Genomic DNA, 25,013 nt, shown 5'->3' with positions numbered 1-25,013 from the left:
ACATCTATACACCTCATACGGACGAGAAATATGAAGAAATTGATATAACTAAAAAGAGCGAAGACGTTAAGAACGCCAAAAGTAGGATTGAAGAGACTATAACACCACAAAATATATCTTCCTCGCATGGAGTAATGTTGACCATAAGACCGAAGGTTATCAAAGGGATCTTCAAGAAAGCCAACCCAAGACCCCTCAGTGCTTTGATTCTCCATCGCCAGTCGAGGAAAACGAATGAGCACCTAAAGCTGACTTTGAATCGCTGTGATTATACATCGAAAGAACATTTTTCTCAGCTATTTCTTATTTGATTAAGCCTTCTCATAACACATACTGTTCTCAAACATTTCATTTTGAATATATCTATCGTCTTCCGCATTTTTCTGACTCACATCCATACGATACCGTCCAGACTACTATACCATCAAACATGCCCACCTTTCACATCACAGACAGTGACCCTCTCTTTCCACACACTCTTCAATTCGCCCAGAACCTTAGCCCCCTCACCCACCCTATGACTTTCTTCACTTCCTCTGGATCCATTTACTATCATATCTACTCCCAAGTATCTATAACGCTCCACCTCTTTAGCTTATCTCCAATAGACCTCACATTTAGACCGACCTAGCGGCCTTCCTTGCTAAACTGGATATAACCTGACTTTATTTGCATTAACTCGCAACGTCCTCATTTTACTCACTTCTGCAATTTTGTATCAGAAACTGCCTCCAGACTCGTGTCGTCAGCAAACGGGAACTTCTCCAGCTCCTGGACATGCCTCATTCGGAACACAGTACAGACCTACCATTTATAACAACCATTTATAACCTTACGTTTATCACTGCTATCGTTCAATCACTGAAATAATTTTTTTGTCCATGTCATGGAGGTGATCTTTCATCCATTTGAACATCAGTGTTGAGGCCATTACCGCAATACAGTCATTTGTCGCTGACATAGAAAAAAAAATGAAAATCGAAAAACAATCGGCAGTAGAAATAAATGAGAAAAATGAATACATACAAACAAGCTGGGAAGAAAATATGAGCTCTTTACCTAACTACAAAGCAGCTCAATTGATTACTATCATTTTGAGAAATAAGTTAAACGACCTCAAATGTCATTGGATAATTACTTCATTTAGACGTAAGTAACTAGTGAGTTTTACACTCCATATAGCTACAAATACAATCAATCATAATAGTTATTAGTCACAATGTTAAGATAGAATGTGTAAATACAGAGTTCCTATTGGAATAACGTGCAAAATAGTATATGTTCAATATACATAACATATTTTTTTATTCATCGGAACGATGAACGATGTATGAAGATATGAAACAGAACGATGCACTTTATTGCAGAATATTTCCATCAGTTTACGGTGCAAATAACTCCCCCTCTCGGCCATGATTGAATCCCCATAACAAACAAATTCCCAAACTTTTCCTGTAGCGCCAGGTAATGCCCGTGGGTGTTTTTGTTATTCATTCCGTTTTCTTTGTAGTCCAATCCGATGTTGTTTTTTTTTTCTCTTTTCAGATCTTTTGCCTCCCCCCCCCCCCCCCCCCCCCCCCTCCAAGCTGGACGATCCACAACAACATTAGATATTCATGCATGCCTCGTGCATTTAACAGAACTGGAACTAACGGTGTGAATTGGTGCATGCGATAACTTATTTCGTTTTCCATCCCAATTCTCACATTGTTTATTTTGTGAATGTTCATAGCTTTTGGATTTGCTGTGCTTGTGATTATAATCAAAATGAACGACCTAGTATTTCTCGCAGTCTCAAAATGATCATGCTTCATTGAACATGTATTATTCATCTAACTGTTATAATCATTATAGAAAATATAACTGCATATAGTGGAAACAGTTAGCATTCGTCTATGATTCAATCTGACACCTTCACTTCCCCATAAGAAAGTAGGATGTTTGGACCTATCCACAGCCCGGGTCATTTAGGTCGTCAGCGCCTAGCTAACACATCCACCAACCGAAAAGTCTTCTAACACGTTCTTCATGTGTTCAGACTGTATGTGTATGACCAATAGTTCTTCATACCTTCCCGTTGTAAGCTTATAAATCCTCACTGGTGTTTGGCCAAGTATGTAATCGTTTGTGGTGAGAAAATATACTTTCAAGAGTGTAAAAGTGGAATAAGAAATATATATATATATATATATATGTATCCCTGGGGATAGGGGAGAAAGAATACTTCCCACGTATTCCCTGCGTGTCGTAGAAGGCGACTAAAAGGGAAGGGAGCGGGGGGCTGGAAATCCTTCCCTCTTGTTTTAAGTTTTCCTAAAGAAGGAAGAGAGGAGGGGGCCAAGTGAGGATATTCCCTCAAAGGCTCAGTCCTCTGTTCTTAAAGCTACTTCGCTAACGCGGGAAATGGCAAGTAGTATGAAAAAAAAAAAAAAAAAAAAAATATATATATATATATATATATATATATATATATATATATATATATATATATATATATATATATATATATATATATATATTACAAAACAGTAATGATTTATGAGGTCTGGTTTTAACCTACATACTTTTTCTACAAAGGTGAAGACATTTTGCTGTATAATATTTTCATAATGAATATAATAAGATTTAGATATAATGATATCCTTTCTATACAAACAGTATGTAAAAATTAAAAGGTCCTTCTCTGCCTCTCTCTTTTCTCGTCACGAAAACTAATGAAGATGAATATTCCCTTGGATCTTATCACCACGGCTTAATGAAAGATAAAAGAAAAGACGTAGAATGCTTTCCACGTTATCTGCAATATATATATATATATATATATATATATATATATATATATATATATATATATATATATATATATATATATATATATATATATATATATAGGCACTAATATCAAAATTCCCACCCTCACTCTTCATCACGCGATCTGTCATGCAAAATCCAGCTCACAGGCCCCAGGTACAGGACCTGTGCATTTGCCAGACTATCATCTCCATCACTGCTGACGCCATAACCATTTTTCTCGTTTGTTTATCGTTACCTCCAACCCTCGTGCAGGGAGTGAGGCCCGGCTGAGGCTCCACTCCCTCATATTCCAAGGTTCCTCTCTCAGCAGACCGTATCGCCTGAGGCTCTTAGAGGAAGATCTGGCTGGTTTAAACACCACCACCATCATTTCATCTCCCTCCGTCCCTCAGTAGACCCAGGTGTCTGAAACGTTGGTCAGAAGGAAGGGGAACCATGGAAGAGGATGTAATACGGAGGAAGAGAGAGAGAGAGAGAGTAAGGAATGCCTGGAAAAGAAGAGTGAAGACTTGGAAACTAGGATCTGTCGAGGGAGTTGGAGAGGCCGGAAGAGGCCGATGGAAGGAGAGAAGATATGAAGAAGACAATGTGAATAACAAGAGAAATATGGATGAACTTAGTAAAATACGAGAGAGTGAGAGAACATAAGAACAGAAATGGAAAGAGAAAGGGATAATTATAGAGACTGATTTGCTGACAGAGAAGAGAATGAAAGAAGAAAAACCAAGCCACAGTACAGGAGACTGTGAGAATGAAGTGGGTGCCCCCGAAGACACGCATATGAAAGAACATTCATCTCCAGGCTGAAAGAAATGTGAAAACTCTGCACAAGTTAATGTTCAGAGAAAACAGTGTGTACGTGAGGTCATTCTACTAGTATAGGGAAGAAACGAAGGAAACTAAATGTGAAACTGCAGGAAATTATATGAGAGGGATTTTCCGGTCGATATTGGGTCTACCTTACCTTCCACCATAGCTCTGTGTTTGGAGCATTGTAGAGGTAAATATATAACTCACAATAATGTGCGTGGATATGGACATGTGAGGTAAACTTTTCACATCCTCCATATAGGCCAAAACTAGAACATACCTCTCACGTTTGTTCATCGTTCTAAAGCAATACAGGATTCACAGAGAATCCTCCAGGAGAGGACTACGAAGATGGTACAAGAATTTAGACCGCTAAGTTACAGGGGATAGGGGAGAAAAAATACTTTCCACATTTCCCTGCGTGTCGTAGAAGGCGACTAAAAGGAGAGGGAGCAGGGGCTGGAAATTCTCCCCTCTCATCTTTAATTCTACAAAAGAAGGAACAGAGAAGAGGGCCAAGTGAGGATATTCCATCAAAGGATCAGTCCTCTGTTCTTAACGCTACTTCGCTAACGAGGGAAATAAGGAATAGTAAGAAGGAAAAGAATATATATATATATATATAAATATATATATATATATATATATATATATATATATATATATATATATATATATATATATATACATATATATATATATATATATATATATATATATATATATAATTCTTACTTGCTCCCTTTATTCATTTCCGTCGCCACCCCGCCACACATGAGATGACAGCCCCCTTTCCCGGCACGAGCGCGAGGTAGCGCTAGGAAAAGACTACAAAGGCCACATTTGTTCACACTCATTCTCTAGCTGTCATGCATAATGCACCGAAACCATAGCTCCCTTTCCACATCCAGGCCCCAGAAACTTTCCATGGATTACCCCAGACGCTTTACATGCCCTGGTTCAATCCACTGACAGCACGTCGACCCCGGTATACCACATCGTTCCAATTCACTCTATTCCTTGCATGCCTTTCACCCTCCTGCATGTTCAGACCTCGATCGCTCAAAATATGTGGAAGGCGATAACATTATCTCGGAAAGCAAAAATGGGTATGTTTGAAGAAATAGTGGTTTCAACAATGTAATATGGTTGCGAGGCGTGGACTATAAATAGGGTTGTGCGAAGGAGGGTGGATGTGTTGGAAAAGAAATGTTTGAGGCAATATGTGGTGTGAGGTGGTTTGATCGAGTAGGTAAGGAAAGGGTGAGAGAGATGTGTGGTAATAAAAAGAGTGTGGTTGAGAGAGCAGAAAAGGGTGTTTTGAAATGGTTTGGCCACATGGAGAGAATGAGTGAGGAAAGATTGACAAAGAGGATATATGTGTCAGAGGTGGAGGGAACGAGGATATATATATATATATATATATATATATATATATATATATATATATATATATATATATATATATATATATATATATATATATATATATATATATATATATATATATATATATATATATATATATCAAAAAGGATCACAATTTTGCTCGTGATCAATTATATTCCTATGAGTCTACAGGAAATGAAATACGATACGTGTCCAAGTGCACTTTCGTATAATGATCACATGATCAGGGAAGATACGAGAAAGAAATATGTCATTTGATATACAACGAAGGACCTTTCTGTTCGACTTTAGGAACATGAATATAGTATAAGAACAGGACAAGAATCAAATGCCTTGTTTAATCACGTTAAAAACTGTGATCATTGTATTGACTGGAGAAATGACATCTCAGTTATCAACTCTAACTCCAGTACCACGAGATATATCACTGACTCTTCTATTATTAAATACACATAGAATTATAACCTTAGTATCAAGAGTGGGGGGGCTGGAACTTCTCCCCTATCGTTTTTAATTTTCCAAAAGAAGGAACAGAGAATGGGCCAAATGAGGATATTCCCTCCAAGGCTCAGTCCTCTATTCTTAATGCTATCCCACTAATGCGGGAAATGGCGAACAAGTACAAAAAACAAGATATATATATATATATATATATATATATATATATATATATATATATATATATATATATTTTTTTTTTTTTTTTTTTTTTTTTCATACTATTCGCCATTTCCCGCGATAGCGAGGTAGCGTTAAGAACAGAGGACTGGGCCTTTGAGGGAATATCCTCACCTGGCCCTCTTCTCTGTTCCTTCTTTTGGAAGAAAAAAAAAAAAACGAGAGGGGAGGATTTCCAGCCCCCCGCTCCCTTCCCTTTTAGTCGCCTTCTACGACACGCAGGGAATACGTGGGAAGTATTCTTTCTCCCCTATCCCCAGGGATATATATATATATATATATATATATATATATATATATATATATATATATATATCGTTATTGGGATGGCCTTGATTAGGGCCTCAGTTGCCCGTGCCATCTCAGCTAACATACATAAGGACAGTGAGGGATGGACGTACCGAGAAGTTGCCGTAGCCAAGATGGTCACATGTACACTGGCACTTGAGGATGTGTTCCTGGATATCGGTGGGCAGGTTCTCCAGGCTCCTGCTGAGTCGTCGCCCTTGTGGCCAAGGCTCGTCCTTCGGTAGTCCCAGGGCGTCACTCAGCCGCGCCTCGAGACTCGTCACCTGCGGCAGCTGCAGAACACCATCGCCAAGGCATCATGTGCGAACAGAAAAAGGAAAATTAGAATACAAGTAAAATTTGAACGGAGGGTATTTGTTATGTATGACCGACATATTGTCTGGAAAAATGGAAAATATGAATAGAGATTAAAAACTCTTTAGTGAATTATTATCAGGGGTTCAACTGTGACGAAAACGACCGTGAAAATTATCGGATTTATGTGTTGTTCATCTGTAGTGAAAACGGCCATAGAAATTATCAAAATTATCAAAGATCTATTTGTAAAGAAAACCACCACAGAAATTATCAAAATTACCAGAGGTTCGTCTAAAACGAAAACTACTTGAGCAATTATCAAAGGTTTATCTACAACAAAAACTACACCAGAAATTATCGAAGATTTACGTATAACGAAAACTAACAGAAATTATTGGAGGTTTTTCTATAACGAAAACTACGACAGCAAGCCCATTACCGAAAGGAGGCAGCGGAGTTCTTTCTGAAAGTGTTAAAGTGAATTGTAAAAGGCAACATGAAACGAAGTGGAACGTTGCGAGCAGTAAAGAAGGATGATGGATGGACTGTAACAGCAAAGAAAAAGTGAGCCTCTCTCTCTCTCTCTCTCTCTCTCTCTCTCTCTCTCTCTCTCTCTCTCTCTCTCTCTCTCTCTCTCTCTCTCTCTCTCTCTCTCTCTCTCTCTCTCTCTCTCTCTCTCTCTCGCTAAGTTTGTATATGTGTGTGTGTGTGTGTGTGTGTGTATGTGTGTGTGTGTGTTTGCAGATGACACGGCTCTGATGGCAGACCCAAGAGAAAATCCTCCAGAAGTTGGGATCCGAGTTTAGGAAAGAGTGTGAAAGGAATAATTTCCTTAGTTAATGTGGATACAAGCCAGTTAATGAGCTGCAGGAAGAGAGGCGCGACAGGAAAGATTTCGAGGGCGTCTGAGGGAGTTCGGAGTTACTTACAGCGTCTGAGAAACCTGCGCGTGGAGGTGACAGCAGGTGGAAACATTGGAGCCGTAAATGTTATATGATGGGAAAGAAAAGGAAGCGAAAGATCCACGGCGCACTGATGAATGTGTTAGAACGAGGATGGTGGGGTATGTCTGAAGGTATGGTAGTCCCAACGGTGCGCCCTGAGCACAAAAGAATGGAAGTGGATGATGGTGTTAGCAATGGAATGCCTGGGGGTAATATTAAAATGAGAAGAAGGTTCGTCGCGTATAGAATGAGGGTATAAGAGGAAGGTATGTTAGTATGTGCAGTTTAGTTGAGTGTGTTGTATGGGGGTCGCTGAAATGGTTTGGAGATATGGAGAGGATGAGTGAAGAAAGACTGACAAATAGGAAGGAAGAGAAAGACCGAGAAGATGAGATTATTGAAGAAAATGGTAAATGCGGTGTAACTTCAATAAATGTCAGCTATTGCAATAAGACACAAAAGAAAAACATTATGACCTGATGAGGCACAAGACTAAGTACACCCGTCGTGGAGTCTTCAGGTCAGTGTCTCCTACAACTTCAAATTCTCCCAACATTGTAACGAACCACCAAGAAAGCAAATAGGATGTTAAGATTTATTAACAGGAACTCTACATAAAAAAGTAAGGATATAATATTGCCACGATACTTACGTCTAGTTAGACACCACCTCGAATATGCAGTGTAGTTCTGGCTCCCCCACTAAAGAAAGGATTTACTTAAATTGGAAGCAGTGCGACGAAGAGCAACTAGATCAATTCCTTCCTTGCGAAACAAACCATATGGGGACAGATTGTGAGAAATGAATTGTTTTCTCAAAGAAAGAGGCGGTTCCATGGCTAGCGAAAAGAATGTTTTGAAATATCTAAGGGATTTATCAACGTCGATATTGAAAACTTCTTTACAAGCGCTCCAGCACTACCATCAAGAGAAAATGGACTAAGATTTAGAGGTCATCTGATTGCATAAAATATTTCTTCACCGATAACATTAATGACGCGTAAAGTAAGCCTCAAGGACACGAATTTCAGAGCAACACTGACAATGTCTTCAAAATAGGCTTGATTATCGCCTGTCACTCTCCGTTACTGAATAATTCTTTTGATCAATCATGACAACGCAGTGGTATATCATGCTACTTTCTCAACCACTCATCTCGCCCTGGCCATGCTGTGGGATAACTTATTTACACTGATTGACCCATGTCGCCTGCTTTAAGGGAACATGTAAGAATTATTGTATCATCACTCCACATCAGGGGTAATATAGACATGGTTAGCCGCGAGGCTGGAGCTCAAAGTTTATCCAGACTGCAGTGTTTATAAGAAAAAGTGAAGGAATGCATCTCCTTGGTGATGGGATGCATGACATATTCATGTTCATTCTACCTTCTGACTTTCCTATAAAAGTCCCCTTCAGACTTATTAATCCTGCAAGGTATTTTTTCTACCTGTTTTCCGTCCGCCGTGTTGCCGGATGGAGTGGTGGGCAGAGAGGGAGTCTTTTCTCTGTAATCCTATTTTTCTACTGCTTTCATGGGGGCTACATTTTTTTCATAAGTAGTATTAAGGCCAGACCACATCGCTTTGACATTTGGCCTGTTTGGTTTGTTTACCTACGTAACTATCTGTAACTCGTCTTGGGGTCATGAAAAGGATTGGATCCGTTCACTTTATGAGTGAGTAAGAGGACTTCATCAACTGTGCAATTATCAGTAGGATGTTTGCTCTTCACTTGAAAATCTGTACAGCCGACGAAATCACATAATTACATCCACTGCAGTGCTTTATTATGAATCCTTTTGTTGAATTCGGACGTTCAGTTTCGCAGAGCTCTAATGCAATGGATGCGTATGGTTGAAATGGTCTAATGAGTGCTGTATAGAGCTGCCTAAGGCTTGTGTTAGCCCGGTCTTCCCTCCACCTTCTCAGGTCGCGTGAAGTGAGGGAGGAACTCATGAACCATTGGTTGGTCTGTGGGTTCAACTCCCCTTCGCCTCTCAGAAGTACTGTCGTTTCCAGATAAATACGTATATATATATTCATTTATTTATCTACTCATTTATTCGATTATCTATCTATAGCTCCCTTAGGAGTCCTTTCTGAAAGGGTCTTTGTGTTATTCCAGGATCCCTTTCTCAGAAACTCCTGCAGCTCCAAGGATGCGCTACATTCAGTAGCAGGAGCAAGGTACACTCCTTTAAAGTGAGAAGTCTCTTGACGGGGGTTGTTTCGTCAGTTGACGATGGTACAGCCTCGCAGAATGGTGACTTTTTTTTTCAAAGTCGATGTTACCTCGAGGAGGTGCAGAGAGAGAGAGAGAGAGAGAGAGAGAGAGAGAGAGAGAGAGAGAGAGAGAGAGAGAGAGGAGGGGCAAAAAAAGGAAGAGACGGAAGAGCAAGAAGATAAACAGTCATGAGGAGGATTACTTAAGCCATTAACATAAGCTCTCCCAGGCTTGCTGGCTACCCAGCAAGCACTCTGGCAGCAGAAACGGTATGCTTTATACAACGCCATTAGCCTTCCTTTCTGTTCACCAAAAAAATGAAAATATCTTACACGAAGTTTGTTAAATCTGTAATGCAGTCTTAGAGTACGGCTGCTCCAACCCGTTTCTTAAGAAGTTTCTTAGAGTAAGATCTTCTAGGAATTCCATACTCGCTTATAGTTGCATATCTTCCCCTATTTTCATGTTGTTCATCTTTCCGCGAGAAATCTCGTGATTTCTGATATGTGTATATATATATATATATATATATATATATATATATATATATATATATATATATATATATATATATATATATATAATATATAATCTTGGATGTCTTTGTTTGATATTATTTTTGTAATGGTACTGAATGAATTTGAGAGAGAGAGAGAGAGAGAGAGAGAGAGAGAGAGAGAGAGAGAGAGAGAGAGAGAGAGAGAGAGAGAGAGAGAGAGAGAGAGAGAAGTTTTGACATGGGGCAGCGTCAGCGTGTAAGAGATAGGACTAAGACTACTGATGCACTTCTCATGTTACTCTGAAAAGGAGCAACACTGTATTGAAAGCAGAGCCTTCCATGAGGGAGAAAATATGTTGATACATGTGACAAGGTGCTTCTCGTCTACCCAACCACACACACACACACACACACACACACACACACACAGGATAAATGGATGTTTGATAGTAAAGTAATGTATAACTCATATTGAAAACGTTACGGCTGGGAAATTTAGTGGAAAGTATTTAGAGACAGAATTTGACGTTACTGCGGTTGGAGGAGAAATCAAAGAACGTGAGGGTGAAAATATACGAAATTGAAGGGTGCTCATCAGATGAGAATGGAACTCTGCGAAGTAAAGAATATATAGTCAATGATCAAGAACATAGAATCGAATCAGGTGAGGGGATTCAGAATGTATATATGCAGAGGAAAGAAGGTGTAATAAATGAACAGGTGAATTGAGCTGAAGGGTTTTTTCTAAGTGTCCTCGAGGCTGTTGAACAAGCGAAAATGTCTTTACCACAGAATGGAGAAACTTATAAAGATAGTGAACAGTGAGGGAGAGCAGGAACAGTGTCTGAGGCCGGTCTATAGACTTAGGAGTATGAAGACTTGATGCAGTGGGATGGAAACCTAGGAACACTGAAGCAGAGGTGCTCGGGAAATTGAGTGAAACTGGAGAAAGAATAATGACCATTTTTCGACACAGAACACTCGAGATAGTTTATCCTCCGGTGTAAATGTTTAGAAAAGTGCTGAGCTTAGTATAATAACGTTGCTTCTTAGCCGAAAGGGACGTTGTTGACAAAGTCAAGAGACACAGAGGCTGACGAATCAACCTTGATGGACGTGGCCGCGAAGTGAGTCGCGAGACGATTAGCAGGATCAGTGAACTTGTGAGACGCAGGTAGATCACAAGTCTTCCTTATCAGTGACTTAACAGGTGGATTGGACTCACACCTGAACATGTTTGCGGGTAATGCTAGGGTCGTAAGAGAACTAGAGGGTGATAAGGACTGCATCGGCTTATAAGGGAACTAAGGAAGACTTCGAACGAGTTCCGATACACTGATGAATGAAACTTTAACCCGGACAAGTGCGAAGCAATGAGGATGGGACACAGTGAGAGACGTCCTCGGTTTGATCATTATCTGGGCGGGAAATAAGCTGCTGGTGTCTGCATGTGAGAGGGAACCTGAGAGTCGACATTGTACTTGACTTATCGCCCTAAATCCCAACTTCGGGGAAACTGTACATGAAACAGAGTGTCTCCTGGCATACATCACGATCACATTCGAACACGAGAATAACAAAGTATATCAGCGAGCTATTGACGTCATATAGTGATAGAGAACTGAAACACGCTTCGCAGGTTTGGTCACCGTGCTTAACGAAGCGCAAAGCACCCAAAGAGAGAGTCCGGGAGAGGTCAACATTGATGGTACCAAAATTCAGAGAGTTGAGTTACGGTGAGTGGTTAGAGGTCACATTTTTTTTCCCCCCCCAACTTGGAGGGACAAAGAAAGGGAGGGGTTGATTTGATCATAATATTTATAGTTTTAAATCGGTTTTGATATTACAGTCAGTGAACATTTCTTTAAAGAGATGAAGAGATAGAGCAGCCAGAGGTCGTGATATGAGATGAAGCAAGACACTGTCAGGAGAAGATGCAGAAAAGTACTGGTGTCACAGTGGTGGATGAAGAGAATAGATTGGGTAATGAAAATGTGAATATTCTGAACGCAGTGTGGAGGTATTATAATAGCTGTATGATAATAGTGTGAGTTTGAGAGACGGAGCCCCACATGTGTGCAACCCCCTCCAAGTATCGCAGATATATGAGATTGCAGATAAGTAGATACACACACACACACACACACACACACACACACACACACACACGCACGCGCATCCTTATCACACAACATATATGAACCTGTAAATCCTTCACAGCACATAACGCTTCACTGAGACTATGTAGTTGGTCGTATATCTTAAGGGTTAGGTGTGACAGTACATGTAACAGTGTGACAGTACTTGTAACGGTGCGACAGTTACTTTACCTGTGTTAAAGTAATTGTACCAGTGTGACAGAGCTTGTAATAGTGTGACAGTACTTGTAATGGTTTGACAGCATGTGTAACGATGTGACAGTACTTGTAATGGTGTGACAGTACTTAACAATACGACAGTACATTGTGACAGTACTTGTGACGGCATGACGGTTCTTGTAACGGTGTGACAGTGCTTGTAACAGTGACAGGCCTTGTAACTGTAAGAAAATTCTTGTAACAGTGTAACAGAACGTGTAACTGTATGAAAATACTTATAACTGCATGTGACACTTTTTGTAACGATGTGACTTTACTTGTAACGGTGTAACAGTTCTTGTAACGGTGTGACTGAGCGCACAGTCTAATATCACTAGAGTGAAAGATAGCTACGTTAGTAGGGCTACAGTTTGTAAAGGTAATTATCAAATATAATTTCGTTACCATAATACACAGTGGGAAATTATTTTGTCAAACCTTGCATGTGTGTGTGTGTGTGTGTGTGTGTGTGTGTGTGTGTGTGTGTGTGTGTGTGTGTGTGTGTGTGTGTGTGTGTGTGTGTGTGTATGTATGTGTGTGTGTGTGTGTGTGTGTGTGTGTGTGTGTGTGTGTGTGTGTGTGTGTGTGTGTGTGTGTGTGTGTGTGTGTGTGTGTGTGTGTGTGTGTGTGTGTGTGTGTGTGTGTATGTATGTGTGTGTGTGTGTGTGTGTGTGTGTGTGTGTGTGTGTGTGTGTGTGTATGTGTGTGTGTGTGTGTGTGTGTGTGTGTGTGTGTGTATGTATGTGTGTGTGTGTGTGTGTGTGTGTGTGTGTGTGTGTGTGTGTGTGTGTGTGTGTGTGTATGTATGTGTGTGTGTGTGTGTGTGTGTGTGTGTGTGTGTGTGTGTGTGTGTGTGTGTGTGTGTGTGTGTATGTATGTGTGTGTGTGTGTGTGTGTGTGTGTGTGTGTGTGTGTGTATGTATGTGTGTGTGTGTGTGTGTGTGTGTGTGTGTGTGTGTGTGTGTGTGTGTGTATGTATGTGTGTGTGTGTGTGTGTGTGTGTGTGTGTGTGTGTGTGTGTGTGTGTGTATGTATGTGTGTGTGTGTGTGTGTGTGTGTGTGTGTGTGTGTGTGTGTGTGTGTGTGTGTGTGTGTATGTATGTGTGTGTGTGTGTGTGTGTGTGTGTGTGTGTGTGTGTGTGTGTGTGTGTGTGTGTGTGTATGTGTGTGTGTGTGTGTGTGTGTGTGTGTGTGTGTGTGTGTGTGTGTGTGTGTGTGTGTGTGTGTGTGTGTAGACAGATTGTAGGAGCTTACAAACGTAAAGAATAGAGACCAAACAACAGAGAAACGAAGGAACTGAACTAAAAACACGATGGGTTTGGTAGTGTGCTAAAGGAGGAAGAAGTAATACAAGACAGAGAATTGATCTGGGAACGACTGAAGAAATTAAAGGAAGGAGAAGGACTTAGCTGAGGACAACCTTAAGGGAGCTAGATAGAAGTTATACGAAGATGAAGAATTAACAGAAAACGGTACGTCGAAGACTTACCACATAACGGCAGGAAGGACACAGAGATATTCTTACCCACCTAGATAAGGGGAGGCATGACAGTAATAGCAATTAGGAAAGAGGACAGTGGTATACCCAGAGGAGGAGTAATACGAGACGGAACAGTGAGTGTGAGGAGCTACACAGCCAGCGTACCAGTCGACCGACTCACCACACAGAGGGAGCCGTGGTGGGAGGGCGGGGAGACCGCTTGGTATTCTTCAGGAGCGGCCAGCGTCCCCGTCCACTGCTTACCCTCGGCGTCCTTCGGTGGCCTGCTAACCTCCTGCCGACCTGGGCAAGCCAGGTCGGGTGTCCTCGAGATGTACCCGAAGGAGAGACTCGTCTCCTCCCATTCCTTCTCCTCGGCCGAGGGAGAACGACAGGTCCCTCTGGTCTCCGTGACATCCGGACGTGCGTACCTCACCCTCGGGCAAGTCTCTAGGAGTTCCTGGGTGTCCTCTTGCACCTGGGATATATACAGGCCCATGGGGGCTTCCTGTGTGTTACAGGGCGTCCCATGGGCAGCGTAGGTCCTCCCAGGAACCCTCCCGACCCTGGGGGACATGTGTGTACCATCGTCACCTTCGCCACTGTTGTTCATGATGCAATGGTCACCCTCGGTCGCTTCTCTTATGTCTCCATGTTCATGATTTGTGTTTCATGATGATTCACTTCACCAGGACGTGTGGGTAGAGCTGCTGCAACTTTTCTGTCTCATTTCACTTGAGTGCACATCTCGTGCTTGTTGACTCTGTCGTTCACTTAGGCATCACTTGCACATTCGATGACAGGATGTATTGCATGTGTTTGGTGAAGCCCCAGAATTTTACCATTGCACTTTGCATTAGCTTTTCAGGACCGTCCAGTTAATTCATTTGTGTCTGATGTGCAGTTAACATGACCAATACACATGATACTGAAGATCACGATATCTTTTATGCATTATTCTTCAATTTTTCTTCCTGAAGTGACCAACGTAGTGGATTTACGGAAAATTTGTCCATGCATCTCTTGATACATTTTGGGATTTCAACATGGACCTGAAAGGGAGAGAAAAAAGAATTAAATTCTTCATTTGGTATGCTTAGAAATATACTTGATAACCATCACTTAGACGATGAAGATAAGTGCCATAATTACTGTATCAGTTAAGAACTTACATAATTATTTCTAATCATTACAAAACATAGGACAAGTACAGCAATATATTCTAAGTCAAAAGAACTACAAGCTTGAGGATGCCTGAGAATAATTACTTTTGATAATGAAAATGATCGCTTAAGTTGTTCAGCTTATTCAAGCTTCTGGCCTGATTGAAGAAAAGTGGTCGTGTTCCAATGTCTTTTCGATATAACAAAATCATCTGACAGAGTCACAAAACCAACACTAGCATCTGGCTTCCTACCAGACAAAATGCATATATATATTGGAAAAGCTGGTGTGGAAACAGACATGAGTTTATGTCACACACACACACACACACACACACACATATATATATATATATATATATATATATATATATATATATATATATATATATATATATATATATATATATATATATATATATATATATATATATATATGTGTGTGTGTGTGTGTGTGTGTGTGTGTGACATAAACTCATGTCTGTTTCCACACCATTTTTTTCCATCCTTTTCCTCCCCACAAGTTAAAAGTTAATCCAACACAGGATTCTCGATGGCCATTTAAAATGGCAAAACTGGAAATGCTCTTCACTCCTGGAGGCAGTGAGGCGACCCATTCGCGGCCAACTCTAAAAAAACTTGTCAACAATGTGCGAGAGACATGAGGAAAAAACAAATGACATTTTGTGAGGATTTTCCAAAAGCATGATGGATCTGCAGCAGTCTCTCACAGGGGGAAAAAAGTGTATGTATCCTTTTTTTTATCGTTTCCTTTTTCATGTAGCAACGACTGTTTTAGAGCAACAACAGCTGGTGAGTTAGTGTCTTAGTTTGTATATATATATATATATATATATATATATATATATATATATATATATATATATATATATATATATATATATATATATATTCTTTTTTTTTCAAAATATTTCGCCATTTCCCGCGTTAGTGAGGTAGCGTTAAGAACAGAGGACTGGGCCTTTTTTGGAATATCCTCACCTGGCCCCCTCTGTTCCTCCTTTTGGAAAAAAAAAAAAAAAGAAAAACGAGAGGAGATGATTTCCAGCCCCCCGCTCCCTCCCCTTTTAGTCGCCTTCTACGACACGCAGGGAATACGTGGGAAGTATTCTTAATCCCCTATCCCCAGGGATAATATATATATATATATATATATATATATATATATATATATATATATATATATATATATATATATATATATATATATATATATATATTATTTATCTATTCATTATTACACTTTGTCGCTGTCTCCCGCGTTAGCGAGGTAGCGCAAGGAAACAGACGAGAGAATGGCCCAACCCACCCACATACACATGTATATACACACACGTCCACACACGCACATATACATACCTATACATCTCAACGTATACATATGTATACACACATAGTCATATACATATATACTCATGTACATAATTCATACTGTCTGCACTTATTCATTTCCGTCGCCTCCCCGCCACACATGAACTGACAACCCCCTTCCCCCGCATGTGCGCGAGATAGCGCTAGGAAAAGACAGCAAAGGCTACATTCGTTCACACTCAGACTCTAGCTGTCATGTAATAATGCACCGAAACCACAGCTCCCTGTCCACATCCAGGCCCCACAAAACTTTCCATAAGTTTACCCTAGACGCTTCACATGCCCTGGTTCAATCCATTGACAGCACGTCGACTCCAGGTATACCACATCTTTCCAATTCACTCTATTCCTTGCATGCCTTTCACCCCCCTGCATGTTCAGGCCCCGATCACTCAAAATCTTTTTTCACTCCATCTTTCCACCTCCAATTTGGTCTCCCGCTTCTCGTTCCCTCCACCTCTGACACATATATCCTCTTTGTCAATCTTTCCTCACTCATTCTTTCCATGTGACCAAACCATTTCAAAACACCCTCTTCTGCTCTCTCAACCACACTCTTTTTATTACCACACATCTCTCTTACCCTTTCATTACTTAGTCGATCAAACCACCTCACGCCACATATTGTCCTCAAACATCTCATTTCCAGCACATTCACCCTCCTCCGCACAACTCAATCTATAGCCCACCCTATATATATATATATGAACCCATTCACACACGTTTACGTAACTTGAACCATCACTCAGTTTTCTCAGGAGAAATTGAGCTTTTCAGTCAGAAAACATTTTTTCGCTGGGAATATTTATGATTCATTGAGTGGGAGAGATAGAGAGAGGGTAAGACAGGAAGAGTTAAGCTCCATACGATCCCTTGCCGTCACAAATTTACAGCTGTCACCAACTATCTTAGAATTTTACTTAAGATTATATCTTCGACTAAACGTCTCAGCGAATATTTCAGTCCCATCGATTTTGTTATCAGTGATATTTAAGATGGGGCAACAGAGGGGTGTCATTAGAATCTATTATCTAAATTAACAGGAAAAAAAATTCTAATGATGAGTTTTCAGATTATAAGTATCTTGGCCAACAGAACTCATCTTTTTTTTGGGGGGAAAACTTATTATCTAGACATAATGATTGTCTTGAATCCATTAAACTTTCTTTTCCTGACCTCATATTAGTATCAGACTGTGATGGTATCGGTGTTTGGGGAGAAAAAGAAGATAGATAGTCTAAACCACAATCATCTTTTACGGTGAATGTTTGAATTTACCCTTTCTCTGGGTCCTGGTTAAGGATAAGGGGCTGTGGTATATATCAAAAAGTGTCAGAATGGATGTGAGTAAATGCGGTCTCTATTAGTGTGTTCCTGGCGCTACCTCGCTAGCACGGGAAACTTCGGATAAGTATGGAAAAAGAGAGAGAGAGAGAGAGAGAGAGAGAGAGAGAGAGAGAGAGAGAGAGAGAGAGAGAGAGAGAGAGAGAGAGAGAGAGAGAGAGAGAGAGATCCGAGGGTTCAAAGTCTGTTGTCTAGCACTGGCATACGCCATGACCAGTTATAATGACAAGACTGAAGTTTGTTTTTTCACTTCAGAAGACATCGAAGCGAATACATATCCCAGATGAGGCTAGAAAACGTGTTCGACATCTGTAAGAGAAAGAGGTGGTCCGGGAATGACCTTTTGTGTAAATATTTCCCAAAAAAGTATGATGGAACAGCAGTTTCTCACAGAAAAAGGGTATGTATATCACTTTTTTCCTTGGTGTGTAGCAAACTCGGTCTCATTGCATCACGGCGTAGTGCTCTTTGTACATAGAGTAGTTAGATACTAGTTATGCAGTACTTACAATGCAGTTTGTTGTAATTAAAAGTGAAGTTCAGGTTTTTTTTAAAATTTTGCTCATGTCAAAGTGTCTCTTCGCGTTCAGATATGAACTACTGACTCCACACCAAGACGATTAAGTGATGTCGGTTGTACTGTAATTACGCGCACGTATGTTCAGAAGATAAAATATTCCATCAGTCCACCACGAGGGGTCTTTTTCCAAACGCATGAAGGACTTCTTTCCCTCTGATTCTATTCTCATTCAATAGAATTTAAGGCCTTCATGATTTCATATATATATATATACTGCCTGACAGAAAAAAAAAAAAAGCTTCGGAGGCAAATAAAACTTTCAGAGAGGGTAATCATGGTGATCATAGGCCATCTGTTAACCAGATATGACACTGGCCCAACTATATGTGTTGGAGAGTCAAATGCTGGGCTGCAGAGAGTGCCAGACAGTGCCACACAGAATGCCGGAGGATATGATGCCAGGAATGCCGCTGAAGTTGACGGGCAGTCTCTCACGCATACAGGAAGATTCGAAAAATGTTGCAAAAGAAATAGAGAAACATCATGGAATGGAACGTGGAATGTGGAAGAATGTAGCGCAGAATGTCTGGATTCCCCAGGGAGAGACAGACAGACAGACACATACAGACAGACAGAGAAAGACAAGTACTACCATATCTGAAACCCTCAATGCCCCACATACAGTATTCCACGGACAGATTGCTTGGATGATGTAACGCAGTGTTTCTATCAAGAATGTCGGCTGTCCAATAACAGTTCAGCCAAGCCCTCCCCTGGATCAGCCAACAGGGATCATGAAGAAGGACAGGGAATGCTAGGAATGCCATAGAGTTCCAGGTGTATACTACACAAGGTGTCGTCTGGTGCCGTACAGGGGCAACGAGGAGGAGGCGTCACATACTGCACTAGGGTTGGGGGGGCGCAGGGAGAGTGTGTCCATATGGAGGGCGCGTCACGGCTTGTGCCTGCCTAGATGGTGTCGTGTAGCGTCACACAGAGATACTGGGAGGTGCGAAGTTCTGGGTGACGAATGTCAGTGAAAACAGTGCATGGTGGCAGTCGACCATCAGAGAGAGAGGGAATGAGTGACCACAACAACAGGAGAGACCTTTAGACAGACTCCCACAGGGCGCTAGCAAGTACCGTACTAATTGCCAGGTAGTGCAGATGAGTGCTGATTATGCCACACCATGTCCTAAGGAGTGCCACTCTGAAAGTCACGAAATGCTACTTAAGTGCCAGTATATGTCAGAGAGTAGCAGAAGGCACAAGGTAGAGTAAAGTGGATAGTGTTCATGACTCTGACGCATTTATGGGGCCGCCCAGGGTCCAGCGCATATGTTCGAATCCTTGTTGCGGCAGACGGTCCGCACTCAACCCAGCCGTTTATCCACTCCAATGGGGTTGTCGATAAAATGGGCACCTGGTTCCTTGCACGCCTTTCACTCTCCTGTATGCTCAGGCCTCGAACACTCAAAATCTTTTTCACTCTATCCTTTCACCACCAATTTGGTCTCCCACTTCTCCTCGTTCCCGCCACCTCTGACACATATATCCTCTTGGTCAATCTTTCCTCACTCATTCTCTCCATGTGATCAAACCATTTCAATAAACCCTCTTCTGCTCTCTCAGCCACACCCTTTTTATTACTACACATCTCTCTTACCCTTTCATTACTTAATCAAACCACCTCACATAACATATTGTCCTCAAACATCTCATTTCCAACACGCGCACCCTTCTCCGTACAACCCTATCTATCGCCCACGACTCGCAACCATAGAACATTATTGGAACCACTATTCCTTCAAACATACCCATTTTCGCTTTACAAGATAATGTTCTCGTCTTCCACACATTTTTTAACGCTCCCAGAACTTTCGCCAGCTCCCCCATCCTATGACTCACTTCCACATCCATGGTTCCATCCGCTGCCAAATCTACTCCCAGGTACCCAAAACACTACACTTCCTCCAGTTTTTCTCCATTCAAACTTGCCTCCCAGTAGACCTGTCCCTCAACCCTACTCTACCTAATAATCTTGCTCTTATTCACATTTACTTTCAGTTTCCTTCTTTCACACACTTTATCAAAATCAGTCACAAGCTTCTGCAGTTTCTCACCCGAATCAGCCACAAGCGCTGTATCATCAGCGAACAACAACTGACTCACTTCCCAAGCTCTCTCATCCACAACAGACTGCATACTTGCCCCTCTCTCTAAAACTCTTGCATTTACCTCCCTAACAACCCCATCCATAAACAAATTAAACAACCATGGAGACATCACGCACCCTTGTCGCAAACAGACATTCACTTTGAACCAATCACTTTCCTCTCTTCCTATTCGTACACATGCCTTCCATCCACAGTAAAAGCTCTTCACTACATCTCGTAACTTGCCTCCTACACCATATACACTTAATACCTTCCACAAATCATCTCTATCAACTCATATCATATGCCTTCTCCAGATCCATAAAAGCTACATACAAATCCATTTGTTTTTCTAATTATTTCTCATCCATTCTTCCAAGCAAACACCTGATCCACACATCCTCTATCACTCCTGAAACCATGCTGCTCTTCCCCAATCTGATGCTCTGCACATGCCTTCACTTTCTCAATCAATACCCTACCATATAATTTCCCAGGAATACTCAACAAACTTATACCTCTGTAATTTGAGCACTCACCTTTATCCCCTTTGCCTTTGTACAATGGCTCTATGCATACATTCCACCAATCCTCAGGCACTTCACCATGAGCCATACATACATTGAATATCCTCACCAACCAGTCAACAACACAGTCACCCTCCTTTTTTAAAAGTTTCACTGCAATACCATCCAAACCCGCCGCCTTGCCGGCTTTCATCTTCCGCAAAGCTTTCACTACCTCTTCTCTGTTTACCAAACCATTTCCCTGATCCCTCACTTCGCACACCACCTCGAACAAAACACCCTATATCTGCCACTCTATCATCTAACACATTCAACAAAACTTCAAGATACTCACTCCATCTCCTTCTCACATCACCACTACGAGTTATTACCTCCCCATTAGCCCCCTTTACCGATGTTCCCATTTGTTCTCTTGTCTTACGCACTTTATTTACCTCCTTCCAAAACATGTTTATATTCTCCCAAAAATTTAATGATACGCTCTCACCTCAACTCTCATTTGCCCTCTTTTTCACCTCTTCCACCTGTCTCTTGACCTCTTGCTTCTTTCTTTTATACATCTCCCAGTCATTTGCACTGTTTCCCTGCAAAAATCGTACAAATGCCTCTCTCTTCTCTTTCACTAATAATCTTACTTTTTCATACCACCACTCACTACCTTTTACTCTGCACGCCTCGCACGCTTCTCATACAACAAGCATCTTTTGCGCAAACCATCACTGCTTCCCTAAATACATCCCATATATATATATATATATATATATATATATATATATATATATATATATATATATATATATATATATATATATATATATATATATATATATATATATATATATATATATATATATATATATATATATATATATATATATTGACGTGCTGTCAATGGATTGAACCAGGGCATGTGAAGCGTCTGGGGTAAACCATGGAAAGTTTTGTGGGGCCTGGAGGTGGCAAGGGAGCTCTGGTTTCGGTGCATTACACATGACAGCTAGAGACTGAGTGTGAACGAATGTGGCCATTGTTGTCTTTTCCTAGCGCTACCTCGTGCACGCGCGGGGGAAGGGTGCGTGCCATTTCATGTGTGGCGGGGTGGCGACAGGAATGGAGGAAGGCAGCAAGTGTGGATGTGTACACGTGCATATATGTATATGTCTTTGTATGTATATGTCTATATATGTTGAAATGTACAGGTACGTGTATGTACGTGTGTCGGCGTTTATGTATATACATGAGTATGTGGGTGGGTTGGGCCATTCTTTCGCCTGTTTCCTTGCGCTATCTCGCTAATACGGGAGACAGCTACTAAGAATAAAACATAAATAGATGAAATATATATATATATATATATATATATATATATATATATATATATATATATATATATATATATATATATATTGTTAATGGGATGGCCTTGATTAGGGCCTCAGTTGCACGTACCGTCTCAGCCAACATAAAAAAGAAACTAAGACGATCTCAAACCCTCCTCTTCTCCTGGTCTCCTACTGTAGCGTTAAAACACCACCTGTAACGCTGTTCTTTTAGACTCGCACTCTCTCTAGGGTCGCCAAACTGGTCATACCACTTACATGAACGACCGAACCTCTCCCTCTTTTCTCAGTATGAGTCAGTCTCTTCTCCTTCATGGCAAAAAGTCCTATCGTAGGACACTCTCTCTCTCTCTCTCTCTCTCTCTCTCTCTCTCTCTCTCTCTCTCTCTCTCTCTCTCTCTCTCTCTCTCTCTCTCTCTCTCTCCCTACGTGCTCACTCACTAGCCCTGTTCAATGAAGCCTATTTTTCTCGTTGGTTCTCCAAGGTAGGTGCACTCCCCTCACCACTAATGAAATCGGCAAAATGAATTTTGAATATTATTGCCGAAATCATCAAAAGAAAAACATAGATTGATATCAAAGAATTATATCTGCAAAGTTGTGTTTTTTGTTCCTGGGACAAAATTTTTCATAAAACTATGTATATATATATATATATATATATATATATATATATATATATATATATATATATATATATATATATATATTACATCGACGTTCTGTTGTGGTCTATTTCGTTTCACCATTAGATATCTAAAGCATTTGATAACCAAATTGTTACAGAAATGTGTTTCGTATGTGACTCAGGTAAATGATATTTTGGCCATAATTTGACAGAAATGATATTGCCATTCTTAACTCACTCTAACTTTCCGATATAAAAAGGTGAAGACACACTATTGTTTCCTTGTCTCTTGTTCTTTCTAAGAATTGTATAAGAATCCACTGCTCTCTTCCCTCGAGGTGAGGACTTTGGAAGTTTTGTCAGAGAAAACAAGACCCAGTTTTATTCTTCAATTTAGTTTCTCACTCCATTTTCACTGAGGTAAAATGGTATAGTATTTCCCATTCGCAGAATTGCATGGAAAATATATGGCTGTGCCACACACTTACCCTAACACTGTATCGGTAAAGAGGGATCCATGTACCTACTCCTTATTGTTATCAAGGAACTCAGGATCCCTTTTATGGGGCACCTGAAGCATCGAAGCTGCTTTCCTCTCAGGAGCTGGAAAATGATAAGAGTTCTGTGAGTCGTAAAGGTCATTGACGATATTTGTACTCGTCTCATTGACGGTGGTAGATCCTTCCTAGTGACTTCTCACCCACGGTTCATTACTAGGAGAAGGAATCCGGAAGCGTCTACCTCTCTACTCTGAAGACAGAGGTCTTCAGTCACTCCTTCATCCGCAGACAGACACAAATCCAGCTCAACGCCCTCCACTCACCTTGAATTGGCAGTCACCACAATGAAGAAATCACCAACCGTTCTATTCATCACACACACACACACACACACACACACACACACACACACACACACACACACACACACTTGCACACACGACTTTCACTTCCAACACCAATAACAGTAACACTGAGCTCACACAAACTGATTGCCCTCAGAGTACTAATTGACACCAGATTTGAACAAAAAAGGAATATCTTAATGTCTTCTACATTCGCTCTACTTTAAACTACGCCTCATCTACCTGGTCTTCGAGCCTCTCAAAAGCGAATGCAACGAAACAAACCGTAAAAGATAAACCACTTCGAACACTCGCTGGCTTCATAGTACCCACAAATACTTAACACTTACACAGAGAAACAAAGACTCACACTATACCATCTTACTTCGCCATGCTCGGCACCCAGGCCTTCCCAACAGCACTAGACCTCTCACATCCAAACCACTCCATAACTAGCCACCAAATTCCCAAATAGAAATAGAAAACGTGCCCCTACTTCACAGCTCAGTAACCTCGACTTGTAGGTTCCTCTACCCACAACAAATCCAACGCTGATAAAACACACACACAATTAAATGACTAGATAAATAAACAACAGGCGGGGCTCTCTCCAAACTCAGTCTTAAACCCCAACCCACCAGACCCACATTCATCTGAAACTACACTCCCCAAACATAAAAGTGTCATACTTTCCCGTCTACGCTGGGGACATCACCCATCCATAAGACACTGCTAGTATTGATTCAACATATCCCAAGACCCTTCATGCCCACGATGTAACTACCACAACGAAGACACCGAACACTTACAGTTCAATTGCCCTGCGCACATCGTAGCTCCTTCGCTTTCTGACACTTTATCAAAACACTTCATCAAAACTTTCTTGACATTCCCAACATAGAGGCTAGAGGTATCTATGTTTCTACTCTGTTGTAAATCCCTACAGAATCTATCACCACAATCAGTTCCTGGCAACTGAACTCCATTTCCCAGTCTGTTATATAAATCGTTTAGGTCTGCGTAGTTTCCACAATTATATTTCCTATTTAGGTCTTGTCTCCTCACTGCTCATTCAGCATCTACCACATAATCACACCTGAGCATTGCATGATCACTTCTTCCAGTTGATGTATCATATATAATGTTCTCAATGTCCATACTAGTAAGGGCGAAAATACGGTCTAATAATGATGAGGTATGAGTTCCTCTTATCCTTGTGTTGTCATTGACAAGTTGGTAAATGAAATTTTCATGAGTTGTGTCTCCATAATTCCTT

The 25,013-nt window shown here is 40.8% G+C and overlaps 1 protein-coding gene across 1 annotated transcript in view; it reads right to left on the bottom strand.

Moving 5' to 3' along the window:
• LOC139745982 (uncharacterized) overlaps window positions 1-25,013 on the bottom strand; it is a 168,439-nt gene that overhangs the window by 72,350 nt on the left and 71,076 nt on the right. Inside the window, exons 2-3 of the mRNA XM_071656742.1 lie at window positions 14,005-14,875; window positions 6,114-6,293 (exon numbers count right to left, since the gene is read on the bottom strand). Coding sequence (XP_071512843.1) covers window positions 6,114-6,293; window positions 14,005-14,436 — 612 coding nt within the window. The 5' untranslated portion in view covers window positions 14,437-14,875. The remainder of the gene's footprint in view (window positions 1-6,113; window positions 6,294-14,004; window positions 14,876-25,013) is intronic.

This window comes from Panulirus ornatus, chromosome 63 (assembly GCF_036320965.1).
Source record: "Panulirus ornatus isolate Po-2019 chromosome 63, ASM3632096v1, whole genome shotgun sequence".
Taxonomy (NCBI): domain Eukaryota; kingdom Metazoa; phylum Arthropoda; class Malacostraca; order Decapoda; family Palinuridae; genus Panulirus; species Panulirus ornatus.
Note: the sequence above shows the minus strand (reverse complement) of the source record. Positions and strands in the feature narration are given on the sequence as shown.